This window comes from Phalacrocorax aristotelis, chromosome 9 (genome assembly GCF_949628215.1).
Source record: "Phalacrocorax aristotelis chromosome 9, bGulAri2.1, whole genome shotgun sequence".
Lineage (NCBI taxonomy): Eukaryota > Metazoa > Chordata > Aves > Suliformes > Phalacrocoracidae > Phalacrocorax > Phalacrocorax aristotelis.
In genome coordinates, this window is record NC_134284.1 from 27,085,409 (window position 1) to 27,109,606 (window position 24,198).

The 24,198-nt window shown below is 40.3% G+C and overlaps 2 protein-coding genes across 22 annotated transcripts in view; one reads left to right on the top strand and one right to left on the bottom strand.

The window, feature by feature from the left end:
• Window positions 1-1,810, top strand: part of KLC1 (kinesin light chain 1) — a 46,397-nt gene extending 44,587 nt beyond the window's left edge. For 9 of the 10 annotated variants that reach the window (XM_075104020.1, XM_075104014.1, XM_075104017.1 and 6 more), the window contains one exon: window positions 470-1,810. In XM_075104020.1, coding sequence (XP_074960121.1) covers window positions 470-488 — 19 coding nt within the window. In that variant the 3' untranslated portion in view covers window positions 489-1,810. The remainder of the gene's footprint in view (window positions 1-469) is intronic. The other variant, XR_012662367.1, reaches the window with a different exon arrangement.
• A 4,740-nt stretch (window positions 1,811-6,550) lies between these two features.
• On the bottom strand, window positions 6,551-24,166 carry XRCC3 (X-ray repair cross complementing 3). Of its 12 annotated transcripts, none has more exons than XM_075104027.1 (10): window positions 23,616-23,847; window positions 22,996-23,287; window positions 22,797-22,894; window positions 22,289-22,426; window positions 21,228-21,440; window positions 14,514-14,668; window positions 12,040-12,252; window positions 9,732-9,778; window positions 8,532-8,661; window positions 6,551-7,036 (listed from the first exon to the last, which is right to left on the bottom strand). In XM_075104027.1, the coding sequence occupies exons 2-10, from the start codon at window positions 23,028-23,030 to the stop codon at window positions 6,974-6,976; spliced, it is 1,092 nt and encodes a 363-aa protein (XP_074960128.1). In that variant the 5' UTR covers window positions 23,031-23,287; window positions 23,616-23,847; the 3' UTR covers window positions 6,551-6,973. The 12 variants fall into 12 exon arrangements, with proteins under 12 accessions (XP_074960128.1, XP_074960127.1, XP_074960133.1 ...); XM_075104026.1 differs by having other exon boundaries at window positions 8,404-8,661; XM_075104032.1 differs by lacking the exon at window positions 22,996-23,287 and having other exon boundaries at window positions 8,404-8,661; window positions 22,797-22,879; window positions 23,616-24,166.
• Window positions 24,167-24,198: the final 32 nt, after the last annotated feature.

Consider the following 24,198-nt stretch of genomic DNA (forward strand, 5'->3'; position numbering starts at 1 on the left):
AACCCTCTTTGCAGCAACAGCTCCAACGTCTCCAATGTCATGCCCTAGATGCCCCTGAACTGGATCCTTAGTATATAATTGCTGTGACCTCCAGAAGAGTAATTTATTGTTTGTGCACACACTGTGGTATTAAAATCAGTCCTTGATTCTTGTGAACTTTTCTAGTTCACCCACTATAGACACTCATGGCAGTTCCTGTAGATGGGCTCTTGCGTTTCTGGTAAGACTTGGGGCAGGGTTGTAAAGGGTGTGTATATATATCGATAGATCTTTTCAGTTTTGCTAGTTGAAAGTTGGGGAAAAAGATGTTTATTAGAATATGGAGGAGTGTTCCCCTACCCAGTGTGAACAAGGGCAGTTCTTTGTAGTTCCTTGTATTTGTTTGTTTGTGAAAACTAGTAATTCTGTTTGCTTGAACTGTCTGGACATTGGCTTAATTTACTTGTTTGTTTTTTTCCCCTTCACACAGGAACGAAATAATTGTCTGACAGACTCGAGAGCTCTGAGTGTCAGTCATACTGATTTGGCGCATTGAGATCTTGGACAGAAGCTAGCTAATATTCCTTGGTGAATAAAGAAGCACTGAGACCTTCAAAGCTTTGGTTCCTCATCATTAAGTATAGGAACACCCAGTTTGTAGATGTTGGGTTTTTTTCCCAGTGGACTGCTGTTTTTACTTTTCTAAATAGGAATGATTTTAAACACGGCATTAGTGGGTATTTTCTTCTAAAGGAAAACTGTATAGGTATGTATTGCTCATTGCACTGCTCCCATTCATGCTACTTACGTTGATTTCTTTAATAGATCTGAATATTACAGCAGCCAAAAAAATGTAAAAATACAGACATATTTAAAGGATACCAAAATGCGAAGGTGTTTGAAAATGCAGGCAAAATTAGATGTGTAGAAGTAAATATATACAGTGCTGGAATGAGAAAAGGATGAATTTATGTGCATTACTGTATAAATTCAAATTGAGCATACTGTATTGGTGGGGCTTTCCTTTGCACCACGGATTATTGTAATGTTAGATACCTTAGCTGGCAAAACAGCACTTAGGCACGGCTTACTTAACCACTAGATTGAGCTATTAAATCTTACAGAAGAGATGGTTGGGGTTACATTACATATAGATAGCATGAATAGCGATACCTGTGAGCATAACTTTGATACTCGTTGACGTAAGTCTTAGGGCACAATAATCGATGGAGATAGGGTGGTTCATGTTGGTCAGGAGAGATGGAAAACATTTTGACCTTTACCTTGTATGGATGACGAATGCTGAAGTTTTGGACTGCAACTGTCCCGGAGCAGCTGCTGTTGCTCTTAGGGAAACATCAAGCCTCAGGTTGACTTTCTTGCTTGTCCACTGGAATTCATAATCCTGTTGTTTGCTGAAAGTGCTCCAGCGTTTCCTTATGCTGATCCCAAGTCCTGCCTTTCTCCGTAATGGCCGATGCAGTGGCAGCAGAGGCAGGCAACCGCACACGAGGCTGTTACACTGCGGAGCAGCTGCTGTGCAAAGGACCACCCAAATCTGAAGGGCCCTGGTGGAAGCACTAGATGGCCGTAAGTGGCAAGCGACTTGTTTGACCACACACCCATGTTAAATCTACTTAGGGTTAATATATATGCTGTCTGTATACAGGACTGCTGCTGGAACTAAGTATCTATGTTTTAAGTCTTTTATAGACACTAATATTTCCTTTTGCTTTTCTGTAAAGCTTGTAATTTTGTTCATCTTTTGTAAAAATTTCTTATTCATGTGAAGCTGGATGAGAAAGTAAAAAAACCAACTGGTGTCCGTACAGATGTATTTGTGGTCATAGTTGTGAGTTGGAAAATGCTGAATGAAATTAACTTTGGGAAAAGCTGGAATATTCATTCGAGGTTAGCGCCAACCGAAGGAGGTAAAACATAGGGACATAAGCAAGTTTTAGTATTTGAACAGGCTGTGAAGAGTCATTAGAATTAATACTTTGTAGAAGTATGTGACTGGCGTTGCATTTGGTTTTAAGTTGTGTTACAAAACCTGATGCAAAAAGTCGTATGTGTAATGCACTTGACCATGTTTACCAGGAGGTACCTGATTAGCATCTCTTTAAAGAAAGCTGCCTATGGTATGTGTACCTGCTACAAGGACTGTTTGGAAACGGTGGGATATGATGCTGCTAATATGTAGAAGTTTTAGCACAGAGTAGTGCAATTCATTAATGAACTCGAGCAAGAACAAGTTGTTGCTCAGTTACCTTAACAATATATACTCATATAACGTAGACTCTGAATTTTAATCTTTTATTAAGAGCTTTTTATATTAAAAATATACATAATATATATACTTCCCCCCCCCCCTAAAGCAAAACGTGCTATATACACCCATTGGTGGATTCGGCTCTCTGCAGAAAGCCAGAGCGAGCCAGCTTTGCCCAAAGCACTGCACAGCAGGTGGCCGAGCTGGGTGGGTGCTGGCATCCAGCTGACGGGCAGGTGGGGAGCCGGCAGGAGAGCCCAGCCGCAGCCTCGCCTCGCAGCCTGCCACGGTGGCGTTCGTCCTGCTGGCGGTACCGGTGAGAAACTCGCTGCCAACACCCTTTGCAGTCAACCTGTGTCACACCAGCATGATGCTGCTGCTGCAGGAGGGGCTCAGTGGGCCGTGGAACATGCGCTTCTGCAGAGTTCAGTGTTTCGCTTAGAGACTGTAATAAAAGTCTGACTTCCAAAAAACCTTACAAAACTATTTAAACACAGAGCTGATTTTGGTATTAAGGAATTAACTTAAATTGAGGAATGTTTTCTACATTCATCTCTTAACTTTGAAGGAGAATTATTTTTGCAGCCTCTCAAAACACCAAAAAAATCCCACCCCACAACCCCGCTCCCAACTTGTGTAGATAGCAATAAAATATTTACCCATGCTAAATTACAATGTACATGAAGTTTTAAAATGCAAGGCCATGGTATGTTGATGGTGATAGCGAGGGAACTTTCTTGTTTAGGGTTGTACTGTTGGTAGCATTACAGCACTGTGCTTTTAAATGTTTAAACCTTTATAGAGTATTTTGAAGTGTGTTGGAAGATTAAATTGTTGAGCTACTGCTTATTAAACAATTCTTACATTTCAAAGGTTAAATTTTCTCAAAGAAGAAACAAATTTCAGGAGTCCTCCATTCCATAAATGATAGCCAGGTCCTTACAGTCATGAGCCGATGAGCTGTTTGCAGTTTGAGAAAAACTTGAAAAGTACAAAACCAATCTTCAGGTCAACCTTCCTTATGGAATAGTTCATGAACTAATTACTGCTGGACATGGTTTGTGTACATTTAAATTTCAGGTGGGCTTCTCAGTTGGCTTTTATGTAAGATTTTCTTCCTGGGTTTCCTCCGTTTCAGTTGTAGCTAACAGTCTGCATGAAGTATAAAACCAATTGTACAGTTCTTGGATATCTTCAGTACCCAACTAAATCAACAGCTCTGATGACACGAAAGGCTAGAAAGGACCTTCAAAATTGCCAGGCATCTTGGTAGGAAAACTGCAATCTTGGTAGTGCTATTTTGGTTCTGATCCAGCAGGTTTGTCCTTGCCCAGGATTGTAAGGGTGAGCTTCACTAAAAACTTACCAGGAGTCCGGGTTAGGGCAGTCCCGCTAGACTCCGCTGCGAACAGGGGCTGGTTCTTGTGGGGTGTACAGTCAGCAAGGGGCGCGTGCAGGCCGACTCACCCTCTGAATTGTTAGCGACAGAAGGGTGCCTGTTGCCCTTCTGTCCCTCTGGTTGTGCACTAGTCTTTAGGAGTACTGGCAGTATTTGTTCTTGAGTTTAGATATTATTTAATATTATTGTAAAATACAACTGTTTCATGATTTGCTCCTTTTAGAGGAATAACTGAACTATTGCTGTGATGTTTGTGCTTGCTTACTGCAGTGATAGAACATAGCACTTGGACAACTGAACAGTTGGACACGTCAGCTGGAGTTTGTACCTTTTCCTAAAACAACAAACACCCCCCAGTCCTTCCTGAATGGCAGTAAATTAAAATGGTTTTAAGCCTGAGAAGTATTTGTGCTTAAATTGTACTCTTTGAATCCAGTAATTTTGAAAACGGTGTGGTTCTGTTGTAAATATACAATAAAAGGGGCGTGCAGTGCTGCGTTGAAAGTGTGTTTACAATACTTGATGAGTTCAAGTAACTTCAGTTTTGTTGTGCAGGTCATGTATTTTGTCGGAAAGCTGCTAAGAGAATTGCATTTTTGGTAATGTTAGCCTGTACTCAGAGAATAAATGTTAAAAGATGCGATGCTGTCAAGTTTACAATTTCATTGTAGCAACTTCACATTGTCACAGACTTAAGTATTGGTATAAACATTGGCTTTTTTTGTTTTAGTAGTTTAGAATTGAGGGAAACCTTGAACATCTACCTACATTTGATTATTACCCCCCCCCCTCAATTCACAGTAGTTTCAGTACACTGAATAGTCAAGGTCACTAGTTTTAAAAGCCCAAAACAACAAAGCAAGGAGCAAAGCGCAGTGCCACCATCTGATGGAGGTCAAAAGACCTGAGTTGTTGAGAAAATGCTTATGCTTACAGTGAGGTTGCAAAACTGTTCTTCAGTTATGTCTGCTTTTAAACAAGAAATACTTGGAAAACTATAGTTGGAAGTTCATTTAATGCTCAACCTACATCAGGAAGCTCAAAGCTGCTCTAAGGGTTGTGCTGGCACACACTATTGAGAGAGACTAAATATTGTGTAGAGCATGGAACAAGCACAGTGAAGTAGTTTTTAAAACCAGATCAATCCTTAGGCTCCCCATATTTATACACAAGTCACAATTCAAGCATGGAAAGTTATTGAGTCTTTAGTTGTAAATTATGTAGAAGCATTATACAGTGGTGGTGGTAGGTCACAGTGTCGTCAAGCCAGATGAGTTCTATGCAATCAGGAATAGTATTTTCTGTTTCCTGGGACCTGGTTTAAAAACCAAAACCAAAACCCAACAACGGCAAAACCAGAAAACCATTTGTAATGTGAGTGTATCCTTGCAGAGACCTTCCCCCCAAGCCCTGCCCAGATAAGTGGATTTCATGTTTGGTTTAAAAAAATAAACTTTCCATGATTGGCTTCAAGATGCTGCATTGTGATCTCCATGTGTAGTTACGGCTTGTCACGGCTATGGATGAAATCCCATTCAGAGTTCACGTTTGTCTTGCTCCATAGAACTTTGTTGAAAATAAACTTCCACAAATGTTATTTGTAAGAAATAGTAGTAAGTCACTGTGATTTCATCGAGAAACTTGTAATGAGCTTGTTTAGTGTGTGTTACTACTACTGTTTTGTTAATTGGTCAGCTGTGTAAATTCTTTATCTTTACCAAGCATGAATGAATTTGGTTCTAATTTTCCAGAGCCATGTTTCCAGAACCATCTACGATCTTTCTGCTGAAAAAGGCCTCTTTAAATACATCACACATCTGTAGATTCATTTGAAACTGTTCAAAAGTTTTTGAAGTGTCATTTAACATTCATTTTCAAAGTGTAAAAGAACACTTAAAGGTAGTCTTCTGGGATAAAGATGATACACTTAATACATTCTAGAATGTAAATCTTCTTTGTAAAAAAAAAAAAAAAAAAAGTCAATTTTTTTTCCTGTGTAGAAACAAGTTTCAGTTGTGAAATCCAAAGATGAATAAAGCTGTATAAAGGGAAGGTTCCTAAATTGCATTCATTAAAACATGAGCATGTTTCAACACTGTTGACACAAGGCTTCAATGAGGGCAGGTGCTTTCTTCGGGCTTCATGAGGGGGGTTGCAGCCCCAAAGCTGTACTAACTTCAGGAACAATGTTCCCAGTTTCTGACTGTGGATGTAAGTAACTGAAGGGGTAGAAACTGCAGATGACTGGTACAGGGGCTCAGTTGCACCCCAGAGGTTCAGATTTAAGCCTCTAGCTGGAGAGCTAAATAAGAACCAGCACAGGCAACGAGAGGAAGACCTGGTCAGGTAGCATGTTACTTAGCTGCTTTTTGCAACAACTTTTTTCATCAAGTAAACTGGGACTTTGGTTACAGACCTGCCTGTGACTCTGCAACACTGCCATCTCGCTCCTGCAAGCAGTCATGCTGGAAAGAGAGCTGTTGAGCTATTACAAAACTAAGCCTTAAAATGTGTGACAGCCTGTTCTGAGCATGGTTCACAGCGAGGCAAGGTCCTGGGATCAGAGCCTGCCCTGTGACGAGGCTCTTTGTAAATGAATGTCCAGGTGGGGGCTGACTGACAGCCATCAATCAGCTACACCCAGCTGTGGCGCTTTTTTTTTTTCCTTCAAATCAAATTAGTACAACAGGATGAGCAATATATTGGCCAAGGTTCCTGGCTCAGATAAGCAGGCCAGGAGCAGGAGAGAATAATTTGAATGTCACCTATGCTGTATTTATTTCATCATTAAAATTGTTAGGAAGGAGTCATGGAGCATAAGGATGTGAAGACTGAGGCAGCCATGCCCTGAGCTGCACCGCACTCACTTTTTCCTTAGATTGAGTACACCAAGACTTCAATGCTTCATGGTTGGATTTTATTAAAAAAAAAAACAAAAAACCAGAGAGCATGTTTCTTTTCAAATACAGAATTGAGACATTTTAGAGGAGAGATTTAGAGGCAATTTGTTAAGCTGTTTGCACAAGGTACTCTTTGATGTGTGAAGGGATCTCAGAAGGCACCGAAGGCATCCTTCCTTCTGCTTGTTCAGAGTTCCTTTGGCTTTGAGGTGCAACTGTGCCAGCTCTCCTCAAGAACTTCCCTGAGGCACTCACACAGTTCCTGTCTTCCTGGGTCTCGCTTCCTTGTATTACACTCAGTTGTCCTCCAAGAAGGCTTCTGCCAGAGAGTTCCTGCTGACACAGTGTGCCTCAGCTACACAGAACTTTTCCTTTCTGCTACCCAGCTGCATGCTTCCATGAAACAAGATGGCTGCGCTGTCCTCACAGAGTATTACTTGCAATAGGGAAAGGTAGAGGACTTGGCTCTTTGCTAATACAGGGTACCTGAAGAACACAACAGGCATTTGGCTGGCCTTGCCTTTTACCAAGTGACAGTCAGGCCTCTGAACATGTATTCATGGAAAAGGGTTTATTTATACTGCAGAGAACAAAAGGGGCTCACATGCTGAAAGACAGAACTGAGCAATGAAACTACAGGGAACATAAGGCTCTGGTGGAGTTCTTGTTTGGGCAACCTGGGGATATCTGAAAGCTTAACAAATATGCGATACAAGCGAGCATTTTACACTGCTCAGAGCAGGCGCATAATGTAGGCCAGATAAGGTCTAAGGCCTTTGGAAAGGTGCATGAGGTGCTTTACTGAGCAAAAGCAGATACCATAGCAGTCATCTGTGGACAATAAAAAAAAAAGTGCTGAATAGTGCAAAGCAGGAAAGAAAACACATGTAAAGCTTTAACAACAACAAAAACCTGGGAAGAGTAATAGCTCCATAGATGGACAAGACCAGCAACAGGTGCCCGTCGGAAGCACAACTCAGCTAAGCGCCCAGCGGTAGGACAGAGGTAGCGGGGCGGCGCTCCCGGAGCGGCTCAGCACCGCTGTCCAGAGCCAACGCAGCACAGAGCCGTGCGCAAGAACAGGAGGAACAAACAGAGAGCCTTTGCTTCCCTGGGTACCCAGCTTCAGAGGTGGGCAGACAGAACAAGGGGCGAGGGGCATGGCATTTGTTATTTTTCAAATGGACGATGCTAAAGAGGCAAGGAGAGGGAACTGGAAAGCAGAAGAGTGAAAAAGAACTATTTAAAAAAAATTTGTGGAAGTTCTATGAAGCTAGATAGGCCCCTATAGCACAAAAGCAGTACAGTTTTGATTCTTGCAGTAAAACGTTAAAAATCAAGTATCTTTCTAGTATTTTTTAATCCTAATAAAAAGTGGCTTTAAGATAGGATAGCTGCTTTGTGGCAAAGCTGCTTTATGTTATTTCTGAGGCCCTATAGACAGAAGAATGGCTGTACGTAATGGCAGCACAACGACTAGACGCACCATCAGGCATTATTAACTGGTTGGAGTCCCTTTGAGTGTGGAAACAGAGAAAGTACACACTTTCAGTAAATGCTGTTTCTAGGTGAGTATGCTATTAAAAATCATCCCTCCACCAACATGGAGGTTGCCCCAGATCACACTTCAGTGTGCAGCCTCCACCTGCCCACAGCCTTACTCTCCTTCAGAAAACTTAACCTCACAAGGGAAGGCTGATGAGCATACATCCAAGTATAAAAAGATCATCTTTCACAGTGTAGACAAGGCTTAAAGGATCGTCAGCGTTTATGTATTTCAGCATCTACTTCTCTCATCTAGGAAGAATTTCATTTTACTAGTAATTCTTCCTGAACCAAAGTAGTTTTGATACCTTTTTGGAGCAGGATGCTTTGTTGTGCAATGGATTTATTTTATGCCTGTTACACCTTCCAATTTTACTGTATAGTAGCAAAAGGATGGAGGGAGATGAGGAGCAAAAACTACTCTTAAAGTCCTCACGCTTCCAGTGTGGTGTGACGTGACTCCAGGTGATTGTTCGGGTTGTGATGTTCGGCTGACCATCAGTCTCATTAGCAGTTGATTTGCCCAGGTTATTCCAAGTGATGGAGAGACTCTGCTACCCACTATGCTATAAAGAAAGCATTACAGATTTATGCGTGTATGAATTTAATATGAAATGTTTTCTGTTGTAACAAAATTACACTGGAAAAAATGATCTACTGTTTCTATGTTTACTGTTGTTTGCTATATTTAAAACTATAGAGCTTCAAAGACAGAGATTACAGGGTATACTCACAAAAGTATACACTAGGTTCTCTCTATAGCAAGGTAACAACTGGAAGACAAGAGCTTCTCTACAGAATAATACAGTCATTCTTCCAACTACAGCCACAGTGAGTACCTGCCTCTGTCTTGACGGGTGCCCTATTGTGACAGGAAAATAGCAATAGATAAATGGTTGAACTTTAAGTAATTTAAGTGTGTAACTGTTGGCCCTGGATTCCATTTGAAGGTATATTTAGAAATGTTGGGTAGATATAACACCATGTCCATACTGCTTTCAACCCAAAGTTTAAAACAACTTTTTTTTTTTCCTGGAGAAAATACAATCTCTCCGGTAAAAGAATTACAGGATAACCAGGGTAAAAAAACCTTACCCTTATCCTTGGTCTGTGTCCGTTTCTGAATCTGAGGACATAACTAACTCCTCGCAAAAACACATTTATGTAGCACCTAGCTTACCTAGTAAATCAAGATGATAGTTATGATTCAAACAACAAATGTGTATGTTTGAATCCTGTAAATATCTTGGTGTCAAAAGATACTACTTTTTTTTTCTTAAGCAGGTAACAAAACCAACCCATAAGGTTTGGTTGCTACATTTTTTTTTAAGCAGACAGAAAATGCGCTCAGTTACATCTGAGACAAGAGAGATGCAAAAATACTCTTGTATAGGCACGAACACCAGCCACTAACTCCAGAGAATTTTTCCCCCTACCTTGCTGATTAGGCTATATAACAGTTTATTCCACTTTACAGCATGTTAGTTATTGCTGATCTCCAGCAAACGCAGCGTTGCTGGGCAAATGCACTGCCGCTCTTAATATGCTCTGGTAATTTATACTGGGGTTATAAGAAATATAGTGGTTAAATGCTGCTGTGTATGACATTGTTACATTTCCGTTGTGGATGACTTACCTACAGCTGCACTGAGCAGCTTCTGAGTCGCTCACTGCATCCGTCACCTAAAGCAGGAAAACAATATTTGAAGCTGACCTGTAGTTATGAATTTGTTTTTAGCAAACAGAAGGGCAGGGAAGGGAACAAAGCCAAGAAAATCCAAGTTATTGGATCATATATTAAGCCAAGTTAGAAAACCTTTATTCTTCCAAGGCAAACTAAAAGCGAGTTGTGAAGTATTATCTTAGTTTACAGTGGTACAGCTGTTTAGCTAGCTACAACTTTTATTAATTTAACTAGTACTAGGTGCTTAATTTGGTTTAAAAAAAGGGTGTGTGTGCAAAAAGCTACACACAGAACTGTTCCAACACTGTATCGGTAGATAAAAGGTACTAGAGCCCGAATCTCCAGAAGGTGTCCTGTTCTCAATGCTTTCAGTACCTGTGAAGGCCTGCTTCATGAAGCAGTTTGCCTTTGATGACAAGCTACAAAAATCCACATCTCTTGACTCCCTCTGTTGTGTGGAAGAGCCATAACATTAAAAGACAATTTCTTCACAAAGTACAGCAAATTAAGTTGTATCAACTTCTCTAAATATCATGTACAGAATGGATTACTTTACTGCCATAATCTTCCTCAATGTTGTTATATTTACAATTTATTTTCGTGACTACAGACTTCACGTAGTCAAGTTCTTCCATTAGAACATGGATTTGAAGGACCCTTTGTTAGCAAGTGTCAGAGTGTTGCCATTCAGCATCAGGCAATGACCTCATCTGTTGAGAGCCAGCACCAACATAACGCTGCCTTCTCATGATGGGAGAGCCAAGATGCTCTCTAAGTCACTCTTTTCCCTCTCATGCTGAACTGTTCCGAGGTAGAGACTGGATACATCTAGACTTGTCTACCCTTAAATCAGATCTTCTTTTGCCTCCTAGATGGGCCCTCAAAAAACCAACCAACCAAACAAAAAAAAAAAAAAAAAAGGAAAAAGGGCTTTTTCCAAGTACCCATGCTGGAATTATCCCAGAAGCTAGCCAAGGAACTTGACTGCATTTTTTTGCTTCATAGTATAAATGCTGAAACACACAAATCTTTGCTTAACAAAGAGCAAAATCCAAACCATGCTTCCCAAGGAGAACAAATTGTCTCTACTAATACCAACATTCAGAAAGCAGTTACAGGAAATCTCAGTCTTCCTTAAAAGGTAGCTGACCCTACGAAAGATTACCTAAGAAGTTGGTTAAAAAATTAGGAGTAACTCAAGGCTGGAATTTAAATCCTACTGCATCTTACTGAAAATAAAAACACTGTGCATGCCTGAAGGCTGTTCAGATCGCTGCTAGGTATGAATTCCAATACACTCCCTTCAATTTATGGTAGAAAAGATACGGTTTTACACACTGCCCATTCTGTAGTTCCAGAACTCCTCCTAGGGAACAGGAACAAATCAAACAGTTGGCTGGATGTTTCTAAAACCTCTTTCTTCCTGCTATAAAATTCTGGTCTGTGACTTCTCAAGTTCAACTTTTCTCCCTACCTCTTTTCTTCTGCTGTGAGAAGGAAACCTCAGGGCTGAATACTTAGTCATGTGATGGACAGGCCTTCTGGAAGGGAAGTTTCCCAACAGTGGCCTGCCGGCACATCTACTTACCCCCTTGTCAGGCTGCGTTCCAAGTGTGAACGCTTCAACCCCAGCATTCATGTGCTCCTCCGATTTGTGATTAGACTAAGAGCAGTGGCATGCTGCTTCTACAGGATAGAAGTAGTGTCTTGTCTAGTTTTCTCAAAAGAATATTCTTTTTTACTAGTATCGTGGCGTTTTTTTGGTTCAGCTCGAGTCAGCTCGCATGCATTCTAATGCTTTAATTATCTCAGCAGTTACACAAAAATGCTGAGCTTCACAAAAAAGCAGCCAAGTCGCTGGTGTTTCACTGTCCCCTGTACATGTGGAATGTAACTGTGCATGCCGGGCTCCCAGAGCAATCCTGCTGGCGACGGCATTTGAATCTAGTGTTAAGAACGAACTCTGATATATTAGTTTGATGCTCTGTGCAGTTGCTACACATACCTATTTTCATTAGCTTTAACAGACAACCTTTGAGAACGTTAGCGGTCTCTAAGAGCTTAAGTGATAGTCTTAAACTTTGAGAAGTTAAATTTTATCAGTTTAAACTACACCAGTTTAAGGAAACTTCAGTTTCCATCATTCATTAATGCTCAGCTGACAATGTTAAATACAACACCAAGAAATCTGCATCCATGCCCTGGCTCAGCCATTTATTAAAGGGTCCCTATAAAGTGAGAAGCAATTTTGATGTCATACCTGATTAACGCAGATTATTGGAATCCTGAATCTAGTGCTTAAACTGTGAAGCTGTGCTCCAAATGTCTGCAAATACCGAGCCTTCATAACAGACTCTGAAACTCCAAACTCGCATCGAAACAAAGCAGCAATAGAGTCTATGACCACCAACCGCACCATGCCTCTCGTGAGCAGCGGGGAAATCCTTTTAGTAATGCAGTTGTGAAAGGTATCCTACGACAAAATACAAACAGCCAGCACTAAAACAGTTCAAATAACTCTATTAGTAAAATCCAGATAGTAACTACAGATATCACTGAAACACAAACTGATGGAGTTTCTAATCATAAACTGAGTTTGTGGATCTTTAAGTCTCACTAGTAACCATTTTACACAAATGTCTTGTGGTTTTTACCTTAAGAAAAAAAATTAGGAGACCAAACTGCCACATACAGTTATCTGCAGCTCTGCCTTAAATCACTTATTTATCAACATTTCAAAATCCCAAAAATGCAATGCTACAATCCTAAACCGTTCCTGTTTTGCAGGAGTGGCTCTCACTGAAACACTGAGGACTTGAGACTAGCATTAAATATTCAAAACAGAAGTTAGAGACTGTGCTGCTGTTCCACTAATGACATATTAACAGTAAAATACAGAGTTGCTACATCAAATCCATACTGATCAAGAATCTTATAAACACGAGTAGCTGCAGCTTATATTTGCCCTATTGAAAGCTTTGCTAATTGAACATTTTGAAGTCACCAAACATTTCAATTGCAGGAAGTTTAACTAACAAATGTTTTGTAGGGTGCGACCTCTGTCACATAAGAATAACTGTATTAGATGAAAGGTCCTTGTAAAGGCAGGGAATCTTGTCTTTAATAGCGTGGTCCACAGCAGCTGAGCAGGAAGAACAAGCTCACGGTGATCATCTCAGCTTCTGGCCACCAGAAATTTCAATGTGGCAAAAAAAAGCAATAATGTGAGAGTCCCAGTTGTTATGATGGGTGCCACACTTTACACCTCAATAGAGGTTCACAGCTAAGAGCTTATATGCATCCAAAATTACATATCATATCCTCTAGCGTTCCACGGCTTTTAAAATTAAACTGCAGTTCTCAAGTCTGAATTACAGTAAGATCTATTCTACTACCTGAGCTGCTTTTTACAAAATAATCTTATAATATCAAAAATTACTCTAAAGACTACTTGACTACTTTCCATTCTGGAAAAGGGATCTATTTTTTTGTTTCACTTACTGGTATATATACAGGAAACTATGTTGCCCTTCAAACACTTCCGTGTTTGTATGTGGTCCTTCTGTTCCTACAAGACTCATTCTTTTCAAGTGAATACACAAACAACTGGATTCTTCAGAATGAAGCAAGTCAAAAAAATTTTGATGTGAAAGAAAATACAGACTGTTAACTGTGATTTGGGTTTCTACTTCAGTTGCTATAATCTGCCTACCTCTATATAGCAATGCATCCTATGTGTACGGATGCACACGCACACACAAACTGAACCTATACATAGCAATACATGAATTGTAATAATCTATTGTGCAGTTGCTGGACTTACCAGTGAGCAAGTGCTTTACTTTTAAGGGTATTTTAGATATGCACATACTGCTACAGGGTCACTATCTCCTTTTTACAGTAACATACTCTGTAGCTTCCAGAAATTACAATGAGAACTATTTCCAATGAAAGGGACATGGAAAAGGTAGGTAGCTTAGCTGCTGCCTGGACCACACAGCGAGTAAGTGGCAAGCATACTTATGTACATGATCTTCTTACACCTGCAAACTACGATTAAAAAACCCCAACGATTGGAATGATTTAACAAGTGCTACCGTCAAGCCTTAGTGGAAACAGAACTTCTGACATTCTGTCAATAAAGAGCTTATTCATGGCTACGTAAGAAAACACACAAAAATGTGGGTTTATAAAGCAAGAATGCAGCACTGAAGTTAGTAGAACTGGAGGGGAGAAGATACAATGACATCTTACAGGCAGAGGAGCAAGACAGCTGCACTGCTGTGATTATGCTGTGACATTACCTATTCCAGGCATCATTTCTTGTATCCTTTCCTCCCATCTGCTCAAACTGCAGTTTAACCACTCTGGTGTTACACCGCTAGTCAGGAAACACACCACCTTTTGCATATATATTTATAGCCTGTCTGCAAACTCAATGAAGATCTCCCTAGGAGCTGCAGTAGAACTAGTAGCATGTTTAATAAACATAATGACTTACAAAAATCCACTAAGTGACTAATTCTGAAATATTAATATTTATCTTTCAATATCTTTCATAATAAAACACTGTAACAGACAGTTCCCTAGCAGCAAATTGCAGTGATTAAGAATTATTCATTACAGATCTCGGTTCACTTTTAGCCTTTTGAAAGGTCTGCTATACCAAAACCCCCTGTGGTTACTGGGTTATAGCCTTCTAATTGTGCATTCTTAATCTGTGCTACTACTTACTAGGTCTGCTGCATGCTCAACAAAAATACTGTTTCCAAATTTGATCTTCTGTATGATTTCAGCTGGAACATCTGCACGCAGCTTATGTTGTTGCTCTATGAGTTGTTGCAAACGTTTACTTGGGAATACATCTTCTGTACAAATGTAGACAGCTCCTATAATCAAGGAAACCACCTCTGTGATTACAACAGGGCTCTTGGACAGGGAGTGCTATTAACAGCACAAAAATAACACATTCTGCACTCAAGAGCGAGACGCACGTACCTGGAAATTCATGTTACCTTTTTTTTTTTTTTCAGCCATGTTGAATCAACAATGAACGACAAAAAAAAAAAAACCACTCCTATGACTGCTGTAGTTGCCAGGTCTTTTATTTGGTGCCTGCTGACACAATGGGATTTTTGTACTCTCTACTAGGTGACACTCATTTTGCACAGCTGCGGAACACCTGACCACCTAACTTGGGTGATGACGAGTATCATAATTTCTCCAACCCACAAATGAAGCGATACTGCATAGTTTGCCTGCCTTGGTCACAAATCCAAAACACAGCACTATACTATGAAGAAAATTAACTATTCCAGCCTGCACCAGTACAATTAGTACTTTGATTAATTTCACTCAGTGTTTTCAAGTTTCTTATTTTTAAATGTACATATAGGGGGGTACTTATTGCCATTATTTGTAAACTGTTTTGAAGAGGATCACTCATCCAATCTCAGTCCAATTAACTCTTCCTGAAAATGGCAGATTAAATAAAAAGCATTATACTTCAATCACGTTACTGTGAGTGATGTCTATACATTTTTACTGTGGTCCTCGGTTAACAAGTATACATTACTGCAGAGAAAATTAGCCATACACATCAAAGATGTCAGGGAAAGAGAACAGATTTACATGCAGTTTTTTCTTTATAAAAAACTGTTACTGTTATTGCAGAACTAGCCAGAACTATCAGCTAATACTTACAGGGTTACATCTAAGGATTAAGTCCACTCACTGAGACGGCTGAAGCTGCTAACAGCTTGGCAGGTGATGGGCTTGGCAGCACGAGACATCCTGGACATTTATACCCCAACAGTCCCCCCCTGCGCTGGCTCTCCAGGGAACGGAACGTCCCCTTTCCAGAGGCAACTTCCAAATCCTCTATATATTCCACTGAATAAAAAAATATGAAACTATATCCAGTAGTAGAAATTGGAAGACCTCAGGACTGGATCAAGTAACAAGTAATAGCTACTTTGTCAATAAAAATATTTTGCTGATGGACACCTGTATAACGCAGGGTATTGAATTCTGAGAATTCAATTCTATATAGGACAAAGATGAGGCTAAACCTAATTTTCTTTATGGCTAAACTTGTATTTTCATCTTAACTCTTCCCAACCCCACTGTAAATTCTTACATACATCACCCTGCTTCACATGTGAAACATTTTTTTTAAAAAAATTATCTTCTTTTTAAATACTCAAGGCTATCCAGTAGAGCAAAAAAAATCTGCCCATGCCCACTCATTAAAAAAAATTGTCTTTGACAGGGGAGAATTGAAGACCTTCCTCAATTATTAACACATGGAAAACTATTTCATCATCATCCACACCTTCCAAAGGAGGTACTGAAATTCCACAATTTCTATTTCCATTCTACCTAGTAACAGGTAATACTTCGGCTTCTTTTTCCTTTCCTTGGCCATGGCAGACAATAGCATTTATCACTAGAATATTCAGTCTCCATTCTTAACTTTCCAAATTTCATTACGTATGTACTTATGTTAGAGGGACCTGAGGGTTGTTGGCAGTTTACAACATTTGACAGTGAATGAGGACTACAATAAAGCATTAGTGGTCAGAGTAGTCATGATCTGATCACAATTCATGAACTACAACATATTAAAAAGTAAGAATTTGAACCACAAATATTTTCTGTACTTTCCTCACTTTCTTCCTAGCATTTGAGCGGATGAAATTCTGATTTTTAAACTGTGGGCATAAACGCTGTCTTTGGTAATTACGACAGCTGAAGTCATATGAATATCTCTAGATACAAATGAGCACATACACATTCACAAATTTCCATCAGCAAAGAACGAAAATAAAAAAAAGAGAAGATAAGCCCAGAATTACTTGAATCCACTAAGTTTACAGTGACATCAGCAGCTTGTTGAATACTATCTGAACTTGAATGAAGCTCAGGTGAGGAAAACACAGTAAGCTACTAATTCCATCACTTCACTGCTTAAGGCTTTTTAAATAGCGAACTATTAAACAGTTAATTAGGTGAACTTTAACTTCCTTGATTATTTCCCTAGGTTAATTGTTAATTAGACTAATTTTCATATCACTCTCTACCTTGACAGTGACAGCTGAGTATCAAATAGGCAGGTGTCTTTGCTAAGGGCAGTTCATGCATTCCTAATCAGATATTCAGTTTCTTGATTTCTAAAACGCCAGTAAGTCAAGAAAAATTTCTAATCACAAATTTGACATTATATGTATCTAGCACCAGTATTCACTCAGACAAGCCAATTTTGTCTTGCAACATCTACACAACAAAACTGAAAATCATTACGGTGCAAATTCAAAACCAAGTAAACAAACAAAGAAATAAAGAAAACCCACCATGAAATGCAGCTTTCTTAAGCCCATGTGGTTTCTGAATTTCATACTAGCAAAAGCTATGCTGACACAAGTTAGCATAGTAACTTAGCGGTTCCTCAGGTAAAACATTCCGGACTTTTCAACTACCATTCTTACCCACAGCTGCTTGCCTTTTGCACAACATTGCCTAATTCTGAAAGACAGGGGTTTTTTTTGCTGTGAATACTGGCTTCCAGAGAAATCACCTGCTTTCTAAAAATCAGACCTGCCTTAGGCAGCATGTCCTTTGTCCTCTCCTTGCTTTACTTAAAAAGGACAGAATGCCCATTACTTAAGACTTCATGGTGGTTGTTTTTTTTCAAATGCAGGTCTGCATTTCCTGACAGCTGTATTTAGATCCATTGGACAACTGTATTTCGATACAGAGTTATTGCAATAGTCAAGATGTTTCAAAACAGAGAATTGGAGAAACTTGCTGAAAAGATACATTTTTATCAAAATTAACTTATCTGGAGAAAAAGAAACATAAAATTCTCATAAAGATAATCTTTGCAGATAATTTCAGCACAGTAATAAGAACAGTGATAGGAACAAACACAAGGCAAAAGCAGGAGAGTATAGAATGATCAAACAAGTATATGTATTATTATAAACACATACGCAATTGTGGCCCAGTTTCACATTTATACCTGATGAACAAGTAAATCAAGGCAAACAAGGTAATCCTACAGCTGTAATACCTGTAGGCAAAAAAGAACAGCTGGAGAAGCAGAAATCTGGTCCTCTCTGCTCCACTGGCCCAGCAACCTAGATTTAAAATTCCTCATCAATAGATAGACGCTATCCTCTTTGTAAAATCATGACAGCAGTTTTGAAGTTCAAGTGAACACATTTATTCAGGTTAATTTTTTTTTAGTGAAACACTTGTTTAAAAAAAAAAATCAAGATTAATTCCTTCTTAAGAACAGTTCTACTTCACAGACTATTTCCTGCCTCAGTTTAGTTTTGGAAATACCAGCATTCAGACACCTGCCAATCTTTTACTCTGCTGTGATGCTTCTTTGACACCAGTTAAATCTACTACAGCAGATATAGTACTCCAAGTACATAACTGGTCCATTTGTGATTTCTCCAAAATATACATTGGGGCGATCTTTTCTTTTTTATTTAAGTGCTGCTCATTCCACAAAACAATATGTAATTTTCATCTTGAACTTTAAGAGAGCTAAGCCACACAAAATATATCAGATAAGCTTTGCCTTCATTTAAAATTTTAGTTTCACAGTACAATGAGAGTGGCACTTTCTCCTACTGGACCTTCATCAAGCCTCTTCAGCTGTCATTTGTGCTCTTCAGTTTGCACCACCCTGAAACATTTGGTTAATGAGAACACACACCTGTGCATTAAAACAACACAGGAGGTGCTTCACAGCAACGTTACAAGGGCTAGAAGAGACTGACCAATAACTAAACTCTAATATTGAAGACTGATGCCTAATTATAAGGCAAAAGCACTTAATATTCACATATCTTTAAAGATAAGTGAATTGCTATAACCTAAATAAGAAAGGGAGACTAGTACAACACAAACAGAAAAAGCCTATGGCATCGTGCTGTTCACAGTTTGTTAGGAAGCTGTCAGCACCAACAGCAAGTCAAGAATCACTTTTGAGAAAGAAGCTGAGAAACGCTCTTAATAAGTCAGTGATCCCCAGCAATCTTACAAGCATCTTTCCTCACAGGTCCACAAAAACCAAACAGAAAACAGCTATTTAATCAAATCCCAGTGCTTTACTGTTATTTAGGCTGATGAAAGTGCTGTGCTGGTTGTTAACCAGAAACCACTCCAAAAATGAACAAACAAAAACCCAAACCACTAAAAAACCCTGCTCTCAGAGAACGACAAATTTTGAATCCTATGAACATAATCTGTCATGTATCAAAGCAGCCATCTAACAAGAATCGGTAGCAAACATTTTTTTCTAATTCAGAATTCTAATATGGATATGAATTTGTCATTCTATTAATGTGTTAGTTATGAATATGGGCATATAAAATAAATTTGGCCAACATACAGTTGACCATAACTGACATTCTTAGAATGGCAGGAAGAGAACCTTGAGGCAAAGGACGTCCTAATGTCTTTGCTGCTAACCTCCTAGCACTGAGAATCGTAAACAAGATTAGCACTAAGTGAAATGAAGTAAATACACAATAAATCCATACTGTCTGAAGAAATGTATTTCAACATCACCACTTGAGAGAGGAAGTCTGTAGCACTAAAAAAAACACCCCAAATCCCAAAGATCAAAAACAACCAACCAAAAACAACAAACCACCATAATTTTAGATCATCAGCAGAACTTTAGCACTGAGATTAATCTTCTATTGGTTGTACTAGACTTGTGTGATAGCTACTAAGCATTGCTTTTCTCCTTGTTTCCTAAAGAACAAAACTCCTCATACTCAACATAAGCTTTTAATTCCTGTGTTTCTCATGAGAGACTCAAAACAACCCTTATTTATAGGCTGCAGAGAAGTTGTTTTGCTTTCTAAGTGCTATGCAAACAGTATCTCCTGCTATGACTGTATGCAGTCTAACATACAGCAAGATACCACAGAGAGAACAGAACTGCACGAATTAGGATTCCACCACTCCCTTAGCTCTCCAGCTCCTGCGGCAGGGTATTTCTGCCTTCTACCGCTTCAAGATCCTAAAAAGTTCTGTCCTCTCAGCCCTTCCAAAACACTCTGGCTCTCTCACAGGAGCTGTGATGTGGTGTCCATTCCATCATGGCCATATATGGGATACGGGATCTAGCCATGCAGAATAGCCAATGTATCCAATCCATCTACCATGATATGATGGCCATTCTATCCTGTCTTCCATGAAACACTTCAGAGTAGTTAGATCGGGATCATGGAGATGACAAAGCAATCGTACTGGCATGAGTGCTAGGAGCATATGAAAAAAGAACCATCTTCAAACACAAATAAGGGAAAGACTTGTCATTTTGTAGCCCTACAAGGAAGACTGTAGTCTGGCACAAGAGACAAGAATTCCATTAGGATGTTGGGCACCTTCTTCTGTACTCTATTCTGGTTTGCTCCTTTCTTTCAACATAAACAGGGAGAAGTGCTGGGGCATGAATAAAAATGTATTTGCATTCAGACTAGTTGCAGCTGTTAGCAGCTGCACACAAAGGAATCAAACAAAATATATTTGCTTCTGCTCTGATTAATGATGTAACTTAAAGCAAAGTAATAAAAGCCACAGGCTAATTACTACCCTTTAAGCAAGATCTTCATGTGGACATTCCATGATTTTCCATGTGGGTGGATATAGTACCAGAAGTAATTAAGTTGCCCCACAACAAACTACTGAGCTGCCAAATTAAACCCAGTGCTGCATGGAAGGAAGAGCAAGATCACAGCCAAACACACCCTGGGCAGACTACCAGGACACTGCACTCTCAGAAGTGACAGAGGTTTCCTCCCTTTCTAAGACAGCATATAATGCTAAAATCCCCCAAAATATTAGGAGTTAGATTAACACAATAGACGGTTAAAACCCCCATACTCTCTCTAATCAAAGAATAAACCTACCTACTTTGGCAGAACAATGTTAACTTTCTTTGATCAGATTTCCATCAATTTTACTCTGTAAATCACTTCAATTGTTGTTATAAAACTAAATATTCTTTGAAATTTGAAACCCCAACTAGGGAACATATTCCGTATACCCAAGATGTTTGTGGAAAATTATCTGACAAGCTGTTTTGCTGTGGTTGTTACACAAGGAGTGAATAAGTACTTATGAAGGCAATGCTTTTCATATATTGTCTGCATGTGTGTCTAGTTTAGCCCACAGTGGCAGGCAGGTAAACAACAGCCAACAGTAATTTTGTATTAAATTATGTTGCGATGCAGGGCACGTACACAGCCTGCTTTTCTCTCTGCAAAGATGCATTACTAACTAGCTTACTACCAATGCTATTGCAGAAGGGTAAGACATGCACTGACTACGTGCATCTACTTCAATACACTGATGATGTTCTTAAAGACAGTATATTCCCCCAAACGGCAAATTAATTGATATTTACATTTCAGTACTTACCAGACTCTAATCCACCATATTTGTAAGGATACTGCACACAAAGGCAAAGCTGTAAACTAATCTGAGTCTTCCCAGCAGAACTTTCCCCAGCAAGTTCTGTGATTCCCACTAAAGGAATGCCGCCTTTTAACAAGTTATCTAGTACTGAACATCCTAGGCTTAGCTTCTGGTGTTGGGAGGTGAAATGGTCTTTATCTTGGTAGAGCTGAAGTGCTGCAGGGTTTTGCATTTTTTTTAAAAGATTAGAGAGAAAATAAAAAGAAAAAAAGTTTCATTTAATATCTTTCTAACACCCAATGATACAAAACAGAGGCTGCGTGGCAGGTTTATATCTAGAAAGGATGCTTTCTGTGTCGATGGGCCATTTTTCTAATTCAGCCTGGCCTTCCCCACCTCCCTTTCCCCACAGTGCCTACTGACTGAATGCCTGTTCAAAAGCTGGTAGTTCACACTGAGGCCTTTCCTCCTCTCGAGCTTTTTATTTTCCCCTTTCTCTACCTCTAAGGAGTCTCCATGGAAAGCTACTCTCCAAGAAAACACTGCCAGCAAGGTTCAATTATGGAAATGGAAAGCTACAGCAGACTATGAAACAGCATACCAGGTATCTGGCCAGGGCCTGAAGATATATGCAAATCAAAAGAAAATAAATTCTAAGCAAAGAGCTGCCATGAAATATTTGTACAGGAGAAGCTATTAGGTCCTGCTTGGTTCAGAATGAGGTGTTTAAATAGGTTATAATATATTATGTAAGTTTTTCAACTTGTCCAAAAGAAAGAAGGAATATTTTCCTCTCATCAAGGTTTCTAGACTGGAGAATCATTTTTGGCCTGTTTCAGGGAGGCTTGATCCTGAAGGCACCTATCCACTTCCAGCTACCTTCAAGGCCTCAGAGGAGCTCTCGTTAGGATAGTTAAATAATTCACTACAGCACAGCAAAAACACTTCCCTTTTCATTTCTAGAATCACATTACTGTGAGATGAGGAGCCAAAATGTTATTTCCTCCCAGTGACAGTATGTTAAGATTCAAATAGAACCCTTCTTTTTGTAGTGATTATATTACCTGTAAACATACTATTTCTCCTTAGCGCGTGAGAGACTGTTTTCAGCAAGCACTGTATATCTGCATTGGACAGTTTCATCAATCTTTGCAAGTCTGCTCCAGAAAGATTTAAAATCTCTTTTATTGATTTTATGTCAGCTGAAATAAGAAGAATTTTTATAAATATTTTTGGCTGGATTACAATCTTAGGCACAAAAGAAAACATTTTCCCACATTCTACTAATCATTTACTTGAAGCTTACCTACACTGCATCCTTGTAAGCAGGGCAAGCAACATTTACTTTCAATGTAAGATCACAGTCTATAAAATTGTTTGGAAAATTATTATTGGACCATGAGGAAAAGCCACCACTTCCGATGACTCAGAAAAACCTGCTTATGAAATGCTTTATTACAGTTCTGAAATGCTGCTGTACATCTATATGCTTACACCCACAAACGTACAATTAGGTAAAGACAGACACTACGGCGACAGATCTACCAGCAAGACGTTGGCAAATTAAGTTACCTTTCTTAAGGGCAGCAATTACTTTAGGGTTCAAGTCAAACTGGTCCCAGTCCATTTCCTGATATGGCACCGGAATGAATGGTCTGTTGTTAAAGTGGCTTTTATCAGATATACATGCAACAAAAAATAGGCATCATTCAATGTGAAAAGCTTGTAGGAATAATCTTTTTTATTTTTTAACAATATATTTATCAGTTACCTTAGAAAAAGTAACAATTCAGCACCTTGGTTCATATGGCCGTTAACATATACGCTATTAAAGGGATCAGCTAATAATAGTGTAGTTAAGAATTACTAGCAATTTTAATTGCTTGTCATTCCGCGGCGTGCTTTGGCTCTGGGTAGAAGCTTGCGAAGAGGCAGGGACAGCCATTCCTACCCTGCCCGCCTTTACGCCAGCTCTTCATTTTCAACTAAAGATCTCGTGCACGCGCAGTTTGGAGTGATCCAGGGCTATTCGTACATTGCGTAGGCAAATGTATTTTGATTACCTAAAAGCAAATTAAGTATTAAAGCGTTAAAACAAGCTTCTTATAAGAACATCAAACGCTTTTTAACACTTTGGCCTAAACCGCCGCAGTTCGGCCTACGGCGGCCTCGAGGAGCACCCCGGGGTTTGTCGCTGTTGCTCAGCCCATCTTTACCAAGCGGCGCGGCGGACGCTAGGCGGTACGTGAGGGTACATGACCTAAGGAACCTGGGGGAGGAGGGGCTGCCGCGGGCCCCGATCACAGAACAAATGCAGGAGAAGAAACCGTTATTTTTAAGAAACACCTACGTAAAGCAACGTCTGGACAAGAGTCAGAAGCCGAAACTTACGGAAACTGACCGTCACCATGTCGACCTCTGGCTGGACGGGCGCCAGGCCGTTGTGTGCACCCCACTGGCACGGAGCCGCCCCGCTGCAGACGGACACATTCACCGGCGGAGGGACACCGCCGCCCCCCACCCCGGGCCTGCCGGCCCGGCTGCCATACTGCCCTCACCCCCGTTACGAACCCCCCGCCAGAGCTCGCCCAGGCCGTAGCCAATCGGCGAGCAGCTTGCCTGCGACGTCGCCAATGGCAGACCAATCGCAACTCCTCGAAGCGATCGCTCCGGGAGGACAGCCAATGGCAAGGCGCTGCTCAAGGAGCGGGCGGAACGCTTTTCGTTCCGGTAACGATCGCTTCTGCGGAGCCGGAGGAGGAGCGGCGATGGAGAGGCGCGTTCAGCACTGCCGGCGGGGGCACACGCACCTCGGCGAGCCCCTCAGGGCAAGTGCTACCCTGTAGGTCGTGGAGCCCCCGCGGAGCCGCTCGTGAGGGCTGCGGCCAGCTGAGCCCGCCCCTTACGCGGCCCTCCTCGCTAATTTGCTATCATGCTTCCTCGAACGCGGAGTACGGGGGCGTGGCTGAGGTGC